General features: G+C 32.8%; 1 protein-coding gene across 1 annotated transcript in view; it reads left to right on the top strand.

Moving 5' to 3' along the window:
- The window catches only part of LOC112018561 (two pore calcium channel protein 1A), a 39646-nt gene extending 28711 nt beyond the window's left edge, over nucleotides 1–10935 (top strand). Inside the window, exons 11-23 of the mRNA XM_065778486.1 lie at nucleotides 604–669; nucleotides 772–912; nucleotides 3516–3573; nucleotides 4847–4954; nucleotides 5195–5258; nucleotides 5660–5828; nucleotides 6247–6311; nucleotides 6536–6626; nucleotides 7530–7616; nucleotides 8556–8633; nucleotides 10153–10190; nucleotides 10290–10395; nucleotides 10566–10935. Of these exons, the coding sequence (XP_065634558.1) occupies nucleotides 604–669; nucleotides 772–912; nucleotides 3516–3573; nucleotides 4847–4954; nucleotides 5195–5258; nucleotides 5660–5828; nucleotides 6247–6311; nucleotides 6536–6626; nucleotides 7530–7616; nucleotides 8556–8633; nucleotides 10153–10190; nucleotides 10290–10374 (1050 nt within the window). The 3' untranslated portion in view covers nucleotides 10375–10395; nucleotides 10566–10935. The remainder of the gene's footprint in view (nucleotides 1–603; nucleotides 670–771; nucleotides 913–3515; nucleotides 3574–4846; nucleotides 4955–5194; nucleotides 5259–5659; nucleotides 5829–6246; nucleotides 6312–6535; nucleotides 6627–7529; nucleotides 7617–8555; nucleotides 8634–10152; nucleotides 10191–10289; nucleotides 10396–10565) is intronic.
- The last annotated feature ends 4248 nt before the right edge of the window (nucleotides 10936–15183 follow it).

Here is a 15183-nt window from a genome sequence, read left to right as displayed (position 1 = left end):
ATCCTCGATCTCTTCCTAAATTTTGGATCAATTGGATGATGCATAGTGGGGCTAGGTGAACCTTATTCATTCTTTTTTTCCCCTTCTACAAAACATGAAAACTGGTTATCTACTAATATTTCATCCTTTCTGTTTGCTTCGTTCACTTTTCTTCCTTCCTAACATAGAGGCTTCAATAAAATAAAATTTTGACACCTTGATATTAAATTTTGATCTTCTAGTTGTGCTGGAAGGGTAAAGAAAGTAGTGTGATAACTCAACCTGCTTCATCATTCACACAAGTCTACCATTTGCTTACCACTGCATGACTGTTTTTGCCTTTGCTTGAGATTCAGTGTTCTCACATCATTTATCTTTCAACAACGCCATTCTAGAATGCAAATCATTACAAGTGGTAAACAGCTTATTTTTGGTCAACAGGATTACAAGTGGTGCAACCTAATAATTTGAAAGAACAATAAAATTTGGTTTTTCTTTTCCTTGTATTTTAAACTGTTTTTTACTAGAGATGGACATTGTAGAAGCAAAATGTTATGATTACTATCATTTGTTGTATGTGTATTTCTCTAATTTGTTTGCTGAACTTCATCTTTTGACTTGTAGATCAACCTAAATGAATTTTCTTACCTTTGCAATGCCATTGCTCTAAAATTCCCAAAGGAAGAGTGTGTAAGTCCGAAATGCCCTAGATCTGAAACATCAGTAAGCTTCTTTTTGAGTGACAAAGAGCTTTTTATATTGCACCTTTGATACTATGTATTTTGTTTGCAGGAATCTCGCTTTGAATATTTTCCATTCTACAATTCACCCTGCTCTAAAAAGTTGAAAGGCTTTGTGCGGAGTCCTATTTTTGGATACATTATATCCTCCATTCTCATACTAAATCTGTTTGCTGTTATTGTGGAAACAACGGTATGACCTCTATTTTAATAGAACTGGTGCTTTTCATTTGCCACCATGGCATGGTCAACATATAGGGTTCATTGCTTTGGATTTATTTGATATTTATGAATTAAAGTTCTGCTTTAATATTTTTGTTTGATGCCTTTAGTGGTATGATCTTATTGCTTATGAATAAACTTGCATTGACTCTTTAAGGATGTAATTTCTAGATGCTATTTGTTGTCAAAGTTCATTGTGGTGTAAAAATAATTTATTTTTCCATCACTGCATGTTTCAAATGAAATAGAATTCAAACAGTCATAATTATTTTTCTGTGGTGTTTGTCATTTGGTTCTCGATTGGCTTTCCTAGCCCCCTTCCCCTACCCCATACTTGAGGGGACCCCTTTTCATTATTCCATGCAAATGGAATTGAGAACATTTTCAATAGGCAGCAGCTTTCGGGGATCTTTATTAACTGCCCAAATGGGAAAGAGGAATTTACAATTTTTGAAGACAGATGCAACTGTCAATTTTATTGTTAACATGTCTGTGAATTTATTATTTTGAGTATGTATGTTATTCTTTGTTTTAGGGTTTTATACTGGTAGAATAACCGTAGATACTAAAGATTCTGAGGATGATGATTGCTATGAGTAGTGTTTACATAGGGCACATTTGGTACACAAAATGGAGTTACAACAGTGATGATAATCTTTATTACTAGAAATAAAAGGTGTTATAATGAAATAACTAAATATATTCATACATTTGATTGTAAGTTGTAACATTAGGAAATATCTTAGCTATTCAATGTTTCCTAAAAAGGAATAATTTTTAAATTTGAGAGAGAGGTTATATATATATATATATATTTTTTTTTTTTTTTGTTGTTGTTGTAATTGGTATGTGTATATGGAGAGTTTGTATATTTGTAAATATATTAATTTTAGAAATTATTACACCTACTAAGGAAAAGCTTTTACAACCCGTTTAGAGATGAATAATTATTCCCTATTCTAAAAAATAGTCATTCATAAAGAATGACTTTTCTTTGTAATAAAACCATAACTAAACTAAAGAATAAATAAACCATATGATTAACTATTACATTACAGTGTCTATTACAGTCTACTAAACATACCCATAGTAAGGGGTAAATGTGTAATAATGTAGGTTGACAACAAGAAGTAAATGATGATGATAATAATAATAATGATAATAATAATAATAATAATAAATTTGCAAGTTTCTTGGAAAAAATGTATTACATCCTCATAATTCTCCATATTCCTAGGATAGTTGGTGAATCTTTACTTGTTTCTACAAATTAATAAACAAGTTGTAAGCGTCATGACATCAAGTACTAATCATGCAATTTTCAGCTGAAGCGTCCTCTAAATTGTACTCCTCTTTTGGCCTAGATTGCAACGAGTTTGCAGCTTAAGTTGCCTATGATTATAGTGCTGGGTAATTTTTTTTTCCCATATTTTGTCAGTTGTGGACGTGTCACTGTTGAATGCTTAAATCCCAGACCCCACAACAATCGAGTCTTAGAAGAGGAATGTGTTATGACCCTAATGTCCCACATGGATTAATTATAAGCTTAATCATGTGTTTATAAGCTCTTGAGCACCCTCCCCTTATAAGCTGGTTTTCAAAGATGAGTTCTACCCATGGGTTTATAACATTTGGTATCAGAGCCAACCACCACTTTGATTAAAATTACTGATAGATGAGTGGAGTCACCAAAAATAGAAAGGCTTACCATCAGATCAGTGTCACTAGAGTGAACTGTCGTGGACATCGACTGCGAAGCGTGGTAGTATGTTATGATCCTAATGTCCCACATGAATTAAATATAAGCTTAACCATGTGTTTATAAGCTCTTGAGCACTCTCCCCTTGTAAACCAATTTTCAAGGGTGAGTTTTACCCATGAGTTTGTAACAGAATATTTTTACATGTTAACTAACAAAGGCACCTAGTTAAGTGCTAATTGCACATATGATGTCAAAAATATTCTACCAGTCATTTTTGTCAATTGATTCTAGGTCAACATCCTGAATGTTGTTAGTGTTCCAGATTTATTTACCTTAAGAACAGCCATTTCCACTACTCTTTACATGTCATCATTTTCAGTTTGGTTTTAGAATAAGAAAATTGATGATATGTCTACCATCTGATACCTGGTCTATTTGATTTCAAACTATAATACCGATGTCCATCCTTTAGGATGATGAAAGGCTCCAGCACACTTAATAAAGTGAGAGATGAGGCCATTAATAGGGATATTTTGGCATTAAAAGAAAGTAATATTTCCCTCTAACATTCTCAAAAAATACTGAGGAAGCCTTTCTAATCAATGCTCCATTAACAGAGATACTCTTTGACCTTCTTGCAAGTTAAAACAAAAAATCTGACAGAACCAAGAATTAAATATTTAAATTCATTTCCTGAACACACTTTGATACTCAATGGCACCCCAAACTATTGATAGAGTTGTTTTTGTAATAGAGTTGTGCTTTTGGTTTCTTGATTACTGGATCTAGAACAATTAATTGGGAAGTGGCTCATGTATCTTTATCCTGACATTTATAAATCATGCTAATGTGGAATGCTTATTTTGTTGCAGCTTGATATAGAAAATAATTCTGCTCAAAAGGCGTGGCAAGAAGTAGAGTTTGTCTTTGGTAAGTGCTTGCTGAGGATCAACTTATCTTCATATGTACATGTGTGAATTATTGCTAAACTAACAATCTATAGTATAAAGATGTTTATGGTGAGCTTCTGAGTTGATGCAAGTCTAGCATTCACATATCTGTCCATTAAAGGATTTTCATTGTTACAATTAGCTCGTAGTGGATTAATATATTAAAATGGCAGTTAGTGACCTTGGTAGTTATGTCAGTGATGAGAGCTTGAAATGATCCATCATAACTATGTATATATTCAATGGTTGAGATGGTCAATTCTGTTCTAACCATCAGCATTGATGTTTGGAACCAATATTGATGGCCTTCCTGAATGTTGATACCTTTTCAGGCGCTAAACTGGAGGCATAACTGTATTATATTTGAACCAAGGCCATGCTTAGGGTCTTTTAGATCACATGTGAGGGAAAGTGCAACATTTGAATGCTAGATGAGAAACACACTGAAGCATGACAAGCCAGAACTTTGGAACAATAAAATTAAAATAAAGGATAGGAACCTAGGAATCAGCTCCTAGGCTTGCTTGGAGTCAACACCATGTGAGAAAAAAAAAAACCACTAGGAGTCTGCACCAGACAAAAGCCAAAAGAAACTTTCATACATCAAAATTGCATCTCCTTGAAAGGAGTACAATAGTTTGCTTATAAAGAATACTAAATCCTAATTCTAATTAGCATAGGAAACCCTACTTATTGAATGATAGAAATACACAAAGCTTTAAATAAAAATACCAATTAACCTAATTGAGTACTAGGGCCTAAATGAAATAAAATTTTAATTAATGTCCAAAAAGAAATAAAACTAAAACAAAATAAATTGTTGCTTGTGGTTCCCGCATCATCAACAACACACACGCGCACAGGCAAAGGAGCATTCTGAATAATAGCTAAACTTATTGATAGCAGTGTTGGCAGTCTCTATTGCTGCTAGACTGACTTTTGGACTTATTGATGCATGCTCGCTTAATAGGAAATACTTGATAATCTTGGGTAATAGTCTTCGGTAGTGATGGCAAGTGAAAAAGTAACTACTATTTTTTACATGTTCTGACTTGGACTAGAAGTCTGTTTTATGCTTTGAGACTTTGGTACTCCTTTAGAAATGTCGTACTTATTAACTTGCTCTTTATTACTTGATTGGTCTCATTACTCCAAATTATGTGTGCTATATAGACTAATCTTATTTTCTGTTTCTGAAATTAATAGGTGGCTTTTTCTTCTTCTTTTTCTTATTTTGTCATTTTATCCGACAGGATGGATATATGTGCTGGAAATGGGTTTGAAAATATATTCATTTGGATTTGAGAATTATTGGAGGGATGGTCAAAACCGCTTTGATTTTATGGTCACTTGGATAATAGGTAATCAGATTGGAAAATAACATCCCTTTGTAGTACTATTTATTGCAATTTCTTTACAAATCAGTCTTATAGGCATCATAACAATATTGCTAAATTTGATACATGGAATTGTCTATAGAAACAACTTTTGCTATTGCTAATTGGCCCTTTTGATTATTCTATGGAATAAACATCATTTACTTTTGTGTTATTCTCTGTTCCATTTATATCACTATTGATTGATGATTCTTATGTTTGCAGTTATCGGAGAAACCTTGACTTTTGTGGCCCCTCAAGGACTTACTTTCCTTTCAAATGGTGAATGGTAGGGAATAGTTTTCTTAAAAATATTTTTCTTCTTTACATGAGAGTTCGTCGTTTTCCCTCACTGTATTTTTCCTAACACTTTGCTATTGAGTTTTTACATAATATGAAAATCTTTGAAGAATATAAGTTTCTTAGTCTAGGCATGATGACAATTTTTTGGATGATATTTACATGACCTTCCCATTGACTTTGTCAAATTGCTCTCAATGTAGGATACTTCTTAATGATATTTACAAGTTTCTTATAGGAAAATACCAGTGATCATACCACAGACCTGTGTTTGCTCTGATGTCCACAGAACATTAAATTGATAAATTTGATACAGGAATTTTATGGTTTATCATAGCTTTCAAAGCACTTCCTTGTCTACAATTATTTCTCCTTTGTTAATGTTAACAGGATTCGCTACCTTCTCCTCGCAAGAATGTTAAGATTGATAAGGCTGTTGATGTATGTCAAGCGTTACCATGCCTACATTGCCACTTTCATAACCCTTATACCAAGTTTGATGCCATACCTTGGAACCATATTTTGTGTCCTATGTATTTATTGCTCTCTTGGTGTACAGGTAAGTTCTTTTCTCCTGCTTGATTTCAAAGAAAGTAATTGACTAATATAAAGATGCTCTTCTTCTTTCTTCCGTGCTTCCCTATTAGATTAAATGGAAGTACATGAAAAATATCTAACCTGTACTTTTACAATTTTTTTTCAGCATATGTTTGGAAATACTCAAGTTTCTGTTATGTGTCTTCACAGATTTAAAATTTAATATATAGTGTGGAGGGTAAATTTTATACCTAATTGATTTAGACCTAGTTTCAAAAGTTCCATCAGTCACATTTTGAAGGTTGACAATTCTAATCTATAGGTCCTTATTATTTGATATTTAGGCATCTGATAGCTATATCCATGTGTCATATTGAATATTTCCCCATTTATGTTACTGTTAAAGCATTCTCCAAATTTTTTCTTCTTCTAATTTTTAGATCTTTGGTGGGCTTGTCAATGCTGGAAATGCCAGTTTGGACGGGACTGATCTTTCAGATGATGAGTATCCTTTATTCATTAATAAACTCTTTTCTAAGGTTTCATTTTATTCAGCCATGGCATAACTGTTATATCTTTTTGTTTTATATTGTTAATAAAAGGCTATTATAGGAAAATTCTATTAGATATTTATATTCAATTATTTTGTAAATTGTTTATTTCTTCTGCAAAGATTTAGTTGCAACAGTAAGTGTCAATTTCTTCAGTCATTTTTCTTAACAAAATCAGCTATTTACTTTTCAATTTCAATGACTATCCAAATGGGATGGTGACACTTTTCAATTTACTGGTCATGGGAAACTGGCAAGCATGGATGCAGGTATTACTGAATGATCATCTTTCTCTACATAGTGAATGATACTATCTTTTTGGCGATTCTTTTATGATTTATGTCCTCATGAATGCTTGCTGGGATTTTCCTTTTTTTTTTCCCCCCTTTATTTTCTCTCTTTTTATTTTTATTGTGATTTTGAGAATCTAGGCTTTCTTGACTATACCTCCATGGTGACAGAAGATTGGGGTTCTTTATGAGGGAGCTGTTAATGGGTTGGCTACTCTGTACCTATCTGAGTAAAAATTGGAAACTGCAAACCACAACCACTAGATCTAAAATGCATTGCAAAGATTGCATGGATCTAGACAATCCATGCATTTTGATCCCACATGGGACCCATGGATTTTATTTAGGCTCCACCTAGTGGATGGTTTGTAGAAACTCCCACATAAGAGAACTGATCTTGTGGGAACCTGTCACAACCCAAACTCCATTGGACAATTGGTTCTTATGAGTCACAGAAACGCAACCATATTCTTGGGCACATTTCTGTTCATGCATGTCCTGCCATGATAGGAAAGTGTTGTGTCTGACATGAATTCCCTCTTGTTCAAAGTGTACAAGTTAATTGGTATGATCCACGTCATTGTGTCTGTCCCAACATCAAGGCTTGAATCCTTTTTTGGTTCAGTAGTGTTACTAGCTTAGCACTAAACCTTTTTTTTTTCCACCCTACAGAATATCTGTACATCTAAAATGTCAGTAAACCGCATGTAGTGCATACAACTAATATTTGGACTATAGAAGAGGTTCAGGCATATTTAAGTTGTTATCAGCAGTTCTTCCTTAATCCTGTGCTATTACTTTTATGGTTCAATTAGTTAAAACTGAGCTGTAATTGTGACCTACACTTTGAGTCATTCTTTTAATTGCCATTCATCATTTCAGAGCTACAAGGAATTAACAGGAACTGCTTGGAGCCTCACTTATTTTGTCAGCTTTTACTTAATAACTGTGTTACTGCTTTTAAATTTGGTAAGTTTTATTTACTATTGCTCCATTTTTTTTTTCAACAATGTTGCCTATATGTTTTTTAAAATTAATAAGTTACACAAGCACTTAGTGTGGTCTAAACCCACTATATGAGAAGGAGGTGCCATATGAGCTAAAGCTTATTGGCCCGTTCTCCATGTGTTGCAGAAGCAAAATGCCTGCCATTTGATTGTTTTGCAATTTATGAGGCAGAGCAACTTTGTTTCTTGAATAAGATGCTGAAGAAATAGATTTTCAGTAATCGACTAAAACCAAAGTTGAAATATGTCATTACAATTTTGTTTGCTAAAATTTAACATAGAGAGTGACAGTAATTACCTTTATGTATGAAGCATTCATACATAGTAACTTCACAAGGGTCAGCCCATAACAAAGAACAGTTTTGGTTTGGCTAAGTTAGGGGCCCCAATTCCATCCTAAAAATTTTACATGCGCTCCAGACAGGGTTGTTGAGAATGACTAACTTTTAACATTTTAAAGATTTTCTTGTCGGGAATTTGGAATATGAGAAGCCTTTGCTACTGTGGCATTTTTGTCTTAATTTTAAATTTATTTGTTTAGTAAATGAAGAAGCTCTACTTGGAAAAAATGCCCCTTTGCTTGATGTGGGTAATTTTGAGAGAAAGAAACAGTTATACATTTGAATGATATTGAGCTCTCAGTTATCAATATGATATCATTATTTTTTAGGTAGTTGTAGTTTGAAATGGGCTCGAAAGTATGGTACTTTAGAAGCATGTTCTAATGTAGAGTTTATTTATTCTACTTATTTTAGGTTGTAATGTTTGTGAATTGTATTGCTTTAGGTTTGCTTTATAATTTCCTGTTGACATTATGTGTTCCTCTTTTCAAAAAAATTGTGTATTAATTACCCAAACAAATGAAGATTAACTTTGGAGTTTGTTTTTCATGTAATTTCAGATTGTAGCTTTTGTATTGGAGGCATTCTTTGCGGAAATGGATCTCAAGTCATCAGACAATTTTGAAGAACAAGATAAGGTTGGTAGTTGCCCTGCACTTATCATTTCAATATAAAATCAAAGCTATGCAGCCAGGTTCATCTCCTGAAAATGCGAGCGTGATGCAGATATATGATTTCCCTTTCACTTAAGAAAATTACATAGATCCTCCTAGAATTTTAGGGTGATTTTCAAATTAACTCTTGAGTTTCTCAATCCATCAATATCCACCCTTTAGTTTCAAAATTGTTGCAATCTAGATCTTCACTGAGGCCTATTAACTAGAGATATTGGAAATTGAAGCAAACTGCCCTTGAGAACTATTTGGAGGCTAAAGGCCTTTCACATGAATGATAAAATGACAATACAAACTTCCAAAATGATGGCATCTTCATTAAATTGTGTTTATTGATTAGGTTTTACATGTAAATAAACTGTTTTCTGAATTTTGTTTTGTGCCAAAATACCATTTGCAACTCTTGTGTTGAATTTTTATTGCTTAGATAAATTCTAAGTACAACTTATATGGATTTCCATTATTTTTAGTTAAAAAATTCAAAGACTTACTAAGAGCACATTGTAACACTTTTAAGATTATAGGGTTGACATTAGTGCAATCAAATCTTTTAGGTTTAGTTTGATGCTAATACCAAGCTCTGGGTTTATTTTGTAATTACTTATAAATATATTTTGAAAATTGTTTGATTATCATGTTACTGGGTTGTGAAGTCCCATAATTGGTTATGATGAAGACACAACTCAAGAAAAAAAAAATCGCATCATGATTTTATTTTAGCATCTAACTTGTCATTTTTAGGTTTTCATTGACTATCTGACTAATCAATTTTAAAGGAACGTTTTTTTTTTTTTTTTGAAAAGTTACATGGGTTGTAGTGCATAAAAGCTCAGGATACCTCTTGATTTGCCTCCTACTGATTTGGGATTATTAATCCACTTGTATGAAAATGCTGCAGAGATAATGCAGGCAATTCAAAAGTTTTAAAATTGAAATTGCAATTATTTCCTAAGTCAGGTTGTTTTGCATGTTTCTCAAATCTTCAATGATGTTAATAGGGCCGTGTTAGGTTATCTATTCAGGCTTCAGAAATGATTAAGATGGAAGTTTGCCCACATTGCTTAGCATTGCCATATATACATTCTGAAAGTTACTTGATATCTATATTTTTGCAAAAAAAAATTGGCAGAGTAATGGCTTCTTTGCTTTTTATTAGCAATAGATAAATCATTATTGTTATCCTCAGAACTTATCACCTCCATTAGAATTAATTTCCTAAACTAATCATCTGTTGTTGTTGTTAGTAAGAGCCTTTTTTTTTTTTACCGTCATACATTTAAGCTGCACCAACCCCCAGTAGTTGAAATGAAATTTTATTGACCATAATTAGAGTTTTTCTTGCTTTGAACTGGATGTTGTTTGTGGTAGTCTTTCTTTTTTGTCACCATCGTCTCCAATGTTTTTGATCCCCTCACCAGTTTATACTTATATTTCTATTAAAATATTTGAATCATATAATTATTTTATTACCTTTTCAATCTAGGCAGTAGAGGGCAGAAACGATCGTCGACGATCTGTTGGGTATGTATGATGAACTAGTTTAAAGTTTTTGAAAGCTCTATTTGCATCCATTTTTGGACGTTAACAGCTGCCTTGTCTTGTTCATTTGGCTTGGTGCAGTACAAAATCACGGAGCCAGAGGATTGATCTCCTTCTTCATCATATGTTGAGTGCAGAGCTCGATAAAGAGCCCCCCAACCTATAGATTTGCTTCATTCCACTTGTGGTAACTGAACTAGACCTCACAAGCGACATTTTGTTTTCCCATTGGATTTGCTATTGTGAATTACACTTTAGAACTTCACAAATTTCTCATTGTAACTCTGCTTTTGACAACTTTTTGCTTTCCATTGCAATAGCTAACTTGTTACCATTTTATGTCTTTGTGAACTATAGAGAAATTCTGAAGCCGTTTTGCCCTTGCTTTGGGGTATTTAGCTTTTACGCTTTAGTGGTTAGCAAAGCAAAAGAATTGTTTCAAGTGACTCGTCCCGGAAGGAACCATGTGATTGCTTCAAAGAGTGAGCAGCAGACACACTCTTTGTTTTTCATGCCATTGGTACTAGGTTCTCCTTTTTGGCAGGCAGCTTAATTTCTGTTAGCCTACACAGCTTATGTTCTCCACCCCCTTTCTTTTTTTTGGGTTCAGAGATTGATTACAAGAAGTTGTGCAACTACAATTTGTTTTTGTTATGGTTTTATATTGTATTATTGTTTGTACACGTGAGGAAAGTATATTTAGCAGTGGAAGGGATTATTGTTTCGACTTTTGAGGGTAGACCACGCAAAGCCTATAAAGAATAAAGGGAAAGGATTTTTTTTTTTTTTTTCCAAAAAAAAAAAATCATATAATGCCATGTGCGGATGCCACAGCATTTTTTGTATGCCTATATTATGCTATCCACCATCTTAATCTTTTTTATTTTATTTTATTTTATTTTAATGCAAATTATAAAGTGGGCTGTCTAACTTTTTGGAAAATGGTCCAACTTCTTATATATTCAAAGATGTTGTGCTTGATCCATTATTCACTAACTGAACTATATAATTTTGGTTTTAAAATCAATTAATGGTCTATTATAATTTATATCAACTAAAACTTCATTTTTTTGATAGAATATTTCCTGAAGTCAAACCATGCTTATTAAACCTTGTAGCTAGCTGGCGTGGTAATATTACCAAGTATACGATAGCTAGTTATAAGAACTGGATGCCCACCACTGCTTCATTTGGGCGAGTTGGGATCTCTTTATGCACCAAGTGCTTGGTGGAATAGGGGAGAGGGCGTGGATTTGAGCTGCAGGGGCAGCATATTTAGCGTGTAAAATGTTTTTATTTGTATTTTTTTTTTTAACTCCTAAATTCTATTTTATATTCTTGGCTTCCTTTTCTCTTTTAAAATTATTTAGAAGAGGAATTTTTTTTTTCTTCCTCCAAAAGCTTCTATGAAATGATTTTTATTTATTTTTTGTTTTTAGCCACTAGAGGAAACTGACTCCACGAGATTAAAGGCGTTTTATACGAATTTGGGGTGGGGGGCAACGCATTAATGTCAATTATTTGTAGATTAGTGGAATCCCGTCATGTTCACTACACCACAAGGCTTGAAGCATCAATTGTTCTAAAAAAATATATAGGTAAATATGAAGCTTAGCATCTACTTTTGAAATGAAATGACTCCATTTGTTGAAAATTTCTTTTTTGCATATCCGTATTTTGTAGGACGATTAAAAGAATCTATAGGCACCAACTCCTGGACCTTCACGATCTATCAACAAAACATCTAGGTATAACAAGCTAAAAGAATCTACATTCCGTTGACCTTAGTCTTAAACTACTAAATCTTGATGCTTCAATAATAGTAGTTTAACCAAAAATTTAAGGAAGAAGATTAGGTCCAATGCATTTTATGCAATAACTTGATGGGATGCTGCAACGGGACACTTTTTGGACACATGACAACATCCTATTGTGTTCAATGCACAGGGCACTAGACCCAAACCAAACCTTAATTTAAAATTGTTGCAATTCAAACTCTTAAGAGGTCTATTTCTACTAAAAAGTAAAAATAACAACCAAAAAAAAAATATAATTATCTAAAAATTTACAATCTCTATATGTGAATGGTGGGTAATACTATTTATCACTAAAATCTAAAAAAAAAAATCATAATAGAGTAACACAATTTAATCAAGTATTCATTGTTCCTGTTTAGTATATATGTGTTAAGTCTCTTAACATAATGATTTTGTTAATGAATTTCCTAAGGCCAAGGCAGTGGATGTGATACACTTGATACTTTATTAAAAATATATATATATATATATACATTTATAAAGTAAAAGTGTACATATATATATTTAAAAAATCACACTCAACCACAATAAATTTGTACGTGGAAACTAATGAATCATTAATACATGTGTTTTTATTTTTTGAAAAGTATATATTACAGCTTATAATTGAACAATTATGAATCTTTAACCTAGGCACTCATTAACGAAACCCATATAAAAAATAATAATAATAAAGTCTCAGGTGAAATTTACTATCTATTTAAGTTAGTAATGACTCATTTATGGGAACAAGTCAAAACAACTTAGAAAGTCAAAGTGATTAATTTGAAATCAACATGAAGTATATAATTGAGAGAGAGAGAGAGAGAGAGAGAAGAGAGAGAGTTGTGTGGCTTCATTGAGTGGTAATTTTAATTATTACATCTCCACCTAGAGAGAGCAGCTCTTAGTCATCTATCCTTATATAAACCCATCCCATCCATCCTCTCATCATAGAACAAGACAAACCTAAAGAGAGAGAGAGACAGAGACAGAGACAGAAGGAGAGATGAGGAGCATGAAAGGTGAAGTGGTGCTCAACAACCCTGCCGAGAAGGCATGGGAAATGTACAAAGACAATGAAGTTATCAGCAAAATAAATCCTGAAATGCTTGCCCAAGCTGAATACATCCAAGGAGATGGCAGCCCTGGAAGTTAGAGGCTTTTTAAGCTTGGCCCCGGTATATATATATATATATATGTCTTTCTCAAGCTTGATTCTATAAGCTTAATTGAGTTAATTAGATATAGTGATTTTGTGTATGAATTTGTAAAAAATAGATTTATCAACCTTATTTCGTTTTAAACAAAATAGGATTTTTATATTATTAAATATTAATAAATTGCAAATAATAATGAATTTATTTACAAATGTTTATATATATAAATGTCTATATAAGTATATTTTTATATATGTATATATTTAAACATATAATTAAAGTTGTAATATAATTAAATCAAGCATTATATTCATGACTTTATTGACAAATACATTTAAACTTGATTTTAACTTATTTACTAAATTAAAAAAAAAAAATCCCATAAAGAAGCTATTTCTCTAGCTAGACTTCAAGCTACTAAAATAACAACTAAGTTCATACAGAATCATACATAACCCTATATAATATGCACTCCCTTTTGCATTCTTGATATCCTCTACATATCCTATTATATTTTAAAAAAATTTCTTAGTAAGGAGGAAAAGTAAATTTAAGATATAATATATTCCTTACTAATAGTTATAAATATAAATAAGAAAAAGGTTTGACTCCAAATATGTCTGGAGTCTGGAGTTTGGAGCCTTAAGCTTCAACTCCCAATAAGAAAATTACATGTGTGAGGTCAACAAAAAAAAGAAAACGAAAATTTCCAAAGCAAGTTCGGGTGAATTATCCAAACCATAACCATTGAAAGCTCCCTAACAAGATTATCGTAAATTTAATTCAAATTTAATTTCAAAATCACCTTCCATCCTTAAACTTGAGAACCAAAACAACCTCCAAAAAAAAAAAAACATGTGTAATTTTGTGCACTTACGCAGTTATATAAAAATGGATGTAAATTCTGATGCAAAAGTGGTGGACGCAGCCATCAGCAACTACGTGAAAGAATCAACTGAGAAGATAGAGAAGGTGGAGATGGGGCAGTCCGTAAAATACCGTGCGATCGGAGGTGACTTGAGGAGGATGTACGATCCATATAGGGTCACCTTCTCATTCATTCCTGTGGAAGGAAAAGAGAATGAGATGTGTCTCGCTGAAGGGAAGGCTGAGTTTAAGCCACTCACTCCAGAAACGCCTTCACCATTGAAGGCAAGAGATGCTGCTCTAGGATTCCTCAAGTGGTTTGAGAAGTTTCAGCTAACCTGCTAGCTACAAATTAGCTTAGCTAGCTAGGTCAATACATTTGCTATATATGGTGAATAAGAATAATAAGATGGAGAATCTTACAGTTTATTTTGAATTAATCAAGTTGGCAGGTTCTACCGCCATAGTTATCCATTATTTTGTCCATTTATTATCATTATTTTGAATTATATATATGTTATCTCCTAACTGTTTTACATTATTTTACATCTACATCCTGATAACTCTTCAGTTACTATTCATCATCTCCTCCAGATCTATTGTTACTGTTACCCTTTTTGTTGGAAGGCTGAGCCTCCTATCTATCTGCTTTTATTCATTGATTACTTGTTCAGGTTGATCAATTGTTTCCCAGTTATCTGCTTCTTCTTGCTTCTGTTTTTATCCATCCAATTTGTTGCAGATGTGTACTATTGAGACTTGTAAGACCGTGATCTGTGCCGTTGTCAACCCAGTAAGTCCAGTAAATCCCAGGCTGAGTGTGTGTCCTAACTTGAACTTTATACTTTTATAAAATGACCATCGCACCAAAAGTGTGGTGTAGTGTGTTGTGATTTTATTTTTATTTTATAATTTATAATTATTATAATTTAGTCTTTATCTCCATCCAAAATTTTATCCTTTTATTTTTTTTTTTTGATAGGAAAATACTACTTTATATTAATAATAGTAGTCAGGTACAAACCACAACAATAAGAGTCAAATACAAACTACAACATCAGAGGCAACAGCAGGTTCTAAAAACCTGGGGGCTTCCTCAACCCATGCCTCAAAATCATGAACAAACTTAGCATGTTGAGCTAACAAATGGGC

Source organism: Quercus suber, unplaced genomic scaffold, assembly GCF_002906115.3.
Source record: "Quercus suber isolate HL8 unplaced genomic scaffold, Cork oak 2.0 scaffold_184, whole genome shotgun sequence".
NCBI lineage: Eukaryota > Viridiplantae > Streptophyta > Magnoliopsida > Fagales > Fagaceae > Quercus > Quercus suber.
This window is presented reverse-complemented; position numbering and strand designations above follow the sequence as displayed.